We start from the raw sequence: 7,003 nt of genomic DNA, 5'->3' as shown, positions 1-7,003 counted from the left end.
GACACAAAATTTTAATCTTATGATTTCAATATATCTTACTGTGTTATAACATATAGGATATACATGTTGTCAATATTACCTTTTGTAAATTTTTTAAATTAAATCATTTTTTTTCTTCTGTTTGAAATGAGTCGTGGTTGTTGTATATAGTTACACAATTGAAAATATAAGTGATCTAAATACAGTTTAACAATTGTTTACATATCGCAAAAGTTATTTAATAACATATATAAAAACGAAGGAAAACCTGAATGTTATTTCATATAGTATCTTAAAGTTAAACAATAACCTATGTCTATGAAGACATCTAGGTATGACTGGGGTTCTCCTGGTAGGAATGGACGACGATAAAACAATTGACGAAGTCTATATCTAAAGTCCTCTTCCTTCGAAATAACTGTCTCAATGATGCCTTCTAAAGCAGGGATAAACGATGTCTCATCTTTAACAACCCCTAGCAACACTGGTATATGCTTGGGAAGAGGCTGTTTATTGAGCTTTGTTGGTGATTTAGAAATGAACCTATTTTTGTCAATTGTAGGTAAATGTAAATTTCAAAACCATGGAGGTCTCGGCATATGGGTAGCGTGTAATGTCCTCATAAATGATTCTGGAAATGATTGTAGACATTTAATTGTTTCCTCTACTTTGGTTTTGTTACAACTATAATCCGCGGCAAAAGTATAAGCAGCATTAAGTGCTTCAGAAGGGGAATAGAAATATTTCTTCGAATGAGCTTCTCCGCTTTGTATGATTGCTTTTTGAAAATATGGTCGCGAAAACTTGGATAACATGTGATAATTCACACTAGCACCACCGGCACTATTTCCAAAAAAAAGTAATTTTATGTTTTCTTCCTCCAAATTTTCTCACGTTGTCGTGTATCCATTTGATTGCTAGTGATTGATCAAGCAGTCCTATATTACCAGGTGATTCTTTGTGGTCAATATATAGAAAACCTAATGGCCCAGCTCTATAATTAATTGTGAACACAATAGTATCTGTAAATGCAGCAATCGCCTTTGGATTACTTCGGGCCACATCCGCAACAACGAATCCCCTTCCTTCAATCCATACCATTGTATGTTTGCGTTTACATCCTCCTTGTGGGATCCATGCATTTAGATAAAAACAGTCTTCACCTTGACTGTTTATTTTAGTGACTGTTGGAATATAAGAGTTAGAATAACTTGGCTGTGGACACGATTTGGCGAACTTCTGAGTTTTTCTTGTTTCTCTCCATGGCCTTTTTTGGAACAGGTTTCCTAAATCTAAAATGTCCGACTGGAGGTTCGGCATATGGGATTCCTAAGCATGTAATTATCTCTTTACCAAGCACAATCTGAGTAAACCCTTCAATTTTTCCTCTTTTCGTTTTTATTTTTGTATTTACTGATGTGCAATTGGTTACTAAAAAACAATTAAAAGAAAGCACGATACAAACATTCTCCAAGTATATGAGGATTGATGAACCGATTCCAAGATTGAAACTGATAACATTAACAACTATTCTGGAATGCCAACAAAATTACTTTTTATAATTACTCTTGTAACATTTGTTAAAACATGCGTTTTTAACATGTGTTTTGCTCTTTTCTTAATTTATTCAAGATAGTGAATTTCCAGAAGGCTGATGCATGTTCATGCACATGCCAGTGCTGACGTTTACAGACTTCAAGGTCCTTTGTTATTGCCAAGGACATTCATGAGTAAATTCAAAATGTCGTATACAACAGAACATAACAATAGATATATATGATATAGATATTTAAAAAGATCAACACTCATCTAAATTACAGGTTTAATTAAACGAATGCAAAGCAATGTCAGTAAAACAGACGATTAATTTCTTGCGCGCTGTCGGTCAGATCAGTTGACCATTTTCATTTGTCCTATTTAAAATTTTCTTTAGTGTGTGCGTTTTGCTATTCACGTCCAAAGTAAAAATGGTATACGTTTTTGTTACTGATGTACAGGTAGAACTGTTGTAGCTTGGTGTTTATCTGGTTACATTTTGTTCCAATAAAAATATTTTGTATTTATAGACATTGCCATATATTTCACTGCTCTCTTGAGGGGCATGAGTTGATTGTTTGGTAAGATATAAAAACGTAGGCATAGAGTTGATTATCAGTCTTAACGAACCAATCATTCAAATTTATTACACAAGGTTTTCAAATACAATTGAAGACTGTTTTCTAATTTTACTATCAAGGCATAGAGTTGTTAATTTCTTTGGTCTTTCTGTAGCAAAAATTGAATAATTAACATTATATCCCTTTCGAGCTCCGTGATTTTAATCCGAGTAATCTTAATTTTGCGGGATAATAAGTAGACAAACTCAAATTATTGTTGATAGAAAGTATGAATAATAAACCAAATTATTTGATATTTTCTATAGAAATATTTCAGTCTTTCAATAGGTAATCAAGGAACCGTTTCAGTATAAATATATAAATGAGCACGGTTTGTTTTAGCAACTATAGTTCGCCGTATGGCCTTCAACAACGATCAAGCATGGTTTATAGAAGACTAAGTCCTCATAACAGCAAAAAGATAAAACAAAATAATCTTAAAATCATTTACTGGTGTTTAAAACTTTTGCACTTTCGCAATCATGGTGTTAAGGGCGGCATCATCATCATTGTCATAAAATGAATTGAGAAAGATTAAAAGTCATACATTCCGGGAACACAGTTATTGTCCTTTGAATTTCGTTGTCCACGAATATAGTCCCTATTGTAGACAGTGTGGTACTTGCCAAATTCGTTTTAATATCCCTTTCAAATTTATTTTTTTCATGTTTAATGCCTCAAATAGCAAGGATGGGGACGAAATTTCACTGAAAAAAAGGGTTATGAATTTTTAAGTAAAGTAGTAACTTGGTGCAGCTAAAAAAGGTAAAAACTAGCATTTCGGAAGCTGTCAAAAGGTTTCATGACCTCTTAACATAAAAATGTCAATATTTTGAGTTAGAGCCGACGAAGTTTTCTATAATTGTGATACATGTACAATTTGTACCTGTAAAAACACTATTTAATTTTTATTCATTGTCTAAAAGAAATGCACTACGAAATTACTGTGATCTCAGATTAAACATGCTGATCTGTATTTTAATGAAAAAATCTCAGTAGTATTTTTAAACGTTGTTTACTGATGAAAGCAGAACGCTCATCAACCTTGTAAAAATCAATTCTTAAGTGAAAAGTTGGAGACATATTTTACGAATGTGATCAAGGTTGTTTATGTTCGTACGTTCAACTCAAATATACAATATTTGTACATTTATGAAAATTTTAATTTTATTGAACCGAGCTTCAGAAACAAGAATAATGGTATGCCTCGGCGAGCTTAAGAAACAAGAAATGGATGACTCGCAGAGCTTTTATTCTTGTTTCTTAGTGCGTACAAATGGATTTTACAGTTTTTTTTTAAATATACAAACTTATGATGTTTTGTCCTGCAATTTAACACTTATTCGTTTTACTTTATTAAAGCATTAACACCGAGGCTAAATGATAAACTACAAGTTCAACACTGATATAACGTGTAAAAACTTCATCAACCAAATCACTAAGCCTCACAAGTCCCAATAAATGAATGAAAGCGCTAGACACTAAAAGACACTTTGACTCACTCGCTATTTTATTTCTTCATAATTATAAAAATAGGTATATAATACTGGAAAATCAGAAATTTTTCCATGAACTTATTATTGAAATTGTGAAACAGTAGACGAAACAAAATTAGAGATAAATAAATGCTATTGAAGCAACTGCTATACACAAATTATGTATCAACATTTAAAATTTATTTTTGCACAATCTATACCATCGCACTCATAAAAACATCGGGAAAAATGAGTTAACAATAGTTAACAGAATTGACATAAATATAAACAGCATATTGTTTTCATTGGGCATTTTTCGTTTCGTCAGCATCAAAATTCTTAACTTCTTTAATCAGTGTCTTACTGAATGAAATTAGCCATATTCTGTTATTAATGTTGGTTAGAAATTGAGGTTTTCCCTAAAACACCTAATAGTATGTTGAACTATAAAAAAAAACATATTAGTAGATCAACAGATTTGTTTGACAGACCTTTGAAATAAAAATGCACTTTATTAATTCATTCGAAGCGCATTTCTGGAATAAACAACACTCAAACTCAAACCTTAGAAATCAACGGATTATAAGACCCAATCATATAAAACCCCTCCTCTGTAATGGCATTAAAATTTGGTAATTGTGTCAATTCCACCACACAAACTGTTCATAATAGTCGCTACTGAAATGTACTTGAACTGAAATAGTCAAATGCATGATGTACGGGAGTTAACTCATGTTATCAACCCGTTTAGAAAATATCGGATTCGTAGAATAAAACCGTCGCACGTGAACGAGCAAAATGTAGAAAAAATCCCCATGTTTTCACAATAGTTGTTCCTCACAATTAGCTACTGACCGTATGTTTGAAAATAGTCAAGATTTTTTCTAATGTTTTTTTAATTACCCATGGTTGCAAATAAACTCATCATATAGAAAAGGATTGATTTTTTGGGGGTATTTGCGCCAGACGCGCGTTTCGTCTACAAAAGAAGACTCATCAGTGATGCTTGAATAAAAAACAGTTAAAAAGGCGAAATAAAGTACGAAGTTGAAGAGTAATAAAGACCAAAAATTCCTAAACATTTTGCCAAGTATAGCTAAGGTAATCTATTCCTGAGGTAAAAAAAAAGCCTTCGTATTTAAAATAAAATCAAAGTTTTGTAAACAGTAAAGGAGTAGGTCCGGTAAGGGCCGATTTTGGCCTCAAATTTAAGGTTCATCTGACGAAAGACTTTGACCACTTTTTAAACACTTAAGTGTCTATATTATTTGAATCAATTAGTGTAAGTGAAAGATTTTAACTAATTTAGTCATAAAAAACGCACCGATTCAAGCTGAAACATGAAAAATCTACCAAATATGCCGAAAAATGTCACTTTTCAGATGTTTTTTGTCAAAAATGAAAGTGGCCGCATCCGTGTTCATCCTCAACCTTTATATATGTTATGTATTATCATAAAATACAACTTACATTTCAGTATTAAGGATGTACACGAATGCGGCTACTTTCCTTTTACATGCTAAAATTTAACTAAAATGCTAAAATTATGAAGATTTCAGTAATTTAGCATGACTTAATGGTGCTAGTACCCGATATGTGTGCTTTGTATTGTGAAAAAAACAGCCTATATTTATGTAGCAGAAGCATTTTACTGTTCAATAAATAACTAAAAGTGTACATTTTAACAATTTTGTAAAACTGCTAGATTTTGGGGCCAAAATGGGGTCTTACTGGACCTACTCCTTTATAATTATGACCATATCAATTATATGCATGTCCATATATACATGTATGTGTTCATGTTCGTTATATAGTATTTTTTTATTTTTTATTAAACTATTACTTATACAGTTAAGTCTATTTCGGCAATATCCATTTGACCTGGCTCAGGACTTATACATCCCGTCATTGCGTTATTGTTCTATGGTAAAATTTGTATTCTTGTCTTTCGTTTTTACTTATGTGCTTTGTCTTTAGGTCCTTCTTTTTTCTTTGTTGATAAATTGGTTGGTTTACAAATTAAAGTGATTAAGATTATAACACATTGGTGACTGCTGTCGCCATTGTTTTAACATTTGTACCTATTGTGTCTGGGTTTTTTTTTGGCACACATCGTTGTCAATATAATCGAATTGTATTCCACTGTAATACAAGTGAAAGGTTTAGATAGCTTTCAAACCAAGTTTAATCCACCATTTTCTACATAAGAAAATGTCTTTAACAAGTCAGAAATATGGCAATTGTTATCCATTTGCTTGATTTACCATTTCATTATGGTCTTTCCGTTTTGGATTTTCCTCGGAGTTTAGTATTTTTGTTTATTTACCTAAGTTTTTCTTACCTTGACGATTTCGTACCACAAGGAAGATTTGTGTGTAAATCATTTCTTACAATTCGGAATAATCATGAATAGGCCATTTCAGAATTATTTATATGTTAGCCGCTTGTACAATATAAACGATTTATAAGTATGCCATTTTGCAGATATTCCTTTGCGGCTTAACAAAACCCGAAAATTTAGAGTTAAAAATCAATAAGGAATAAACATTTCACACAAAAACCGTTATCAAAGTTATTAGTTTTTCCATGTTCTCCTGCTTCATTAAACCAATCGTCGCTCATTTTAACGCTTTTGTTATGATATAAATGTACTTTTTTTAAATTAAAATCATCTCAAAGTGATAAATCATACATTCATTTTTTATCTTCAAAACTTGAATACCACTTAACACCTTGTTGAATGAACCAGTAATACATTTTTTAATAATAAATCTGTGTGTTCAAAACTCACAAATACAATTGTTGATACAAAATGTCAACGATTTACAGCTATATGACAAGAAATAGTATAAACAGTTTGCCCATAAAGTACAAAACGGAAAATCATTGGTATTAAATGGAAAAAAAATGTTGGGTACGAAATGGCCTGGATACGTAATAAGGAGCTTCCGATCGAAATACCTACTACTGAATTGATGATATAATCGGAAACTTAATACTGTCCACGAGCCGTGGTATACCATTATATGTGTGTCGTACAAATGCTTATAAATGAATATTTAACTTTAAGACAACTTTGTTTCAGGATTTACCTTCACCGGGAACGCTCAAATCCAAATTTTTGAAAACCGAAGACATAAACACAGGCCGAGGTAAATGAAAAAAGGACATGATAAATAACCAAATTCATAAAACTCAAGGTCTACTTTGCCTGCGAAATTTTGAACCTTGGTTTCTTATTTCTTTCTTAATAGATCAAAGTGCTTTTTGACAAAAAAATACAAAAATACAGTTGTGTCAACCATATGTTACTTGACATTGAATATACATGTTTCCAAACAACCATTACACACTTTAACGTGTCAAAGCCGTCACGATTTACATATAACCGTT

General features: G+C 31.8%; 1 protein-coding gene across 1 annotated transcript; it reads right to left on the bottom strand.

Annotated features, from left to right (window-relative positions):
• Window positions 1–554: 554 nt before the first annotated feature.
• LOC139521480 (acetylcholinesterase 4-like) lies at window positions 555–5,994 on the bottom strand. The gene is given in 4 exon segments (XM_071314955.1): window positions 555–836; window positions 838–1,147; window positions 1,191–1,410; window positions 5,952–5,994. Coding segments are annotated over 4 exon segments (855 nt in total).
• Between the last annotated feature and the right edge of the window lie 1,009 nt (window positions 5,995–7,003).

This window comes from Mytilus edulis, chromosome 4, assembly GCF_963676685.1.
Source record: "Mytilus edulis chromosome 4, xbMytEdul2.2, whole genome shotgun sequence".
NCBI lineage: Eukaryota > Metazoa > Mollusca > Bivalvia > Mytilida > Mytilidae > Mytilus > Mytilus edulis.
This window is presented reverse-complemented; position numbering and strand designations above follow the sequence as displayed.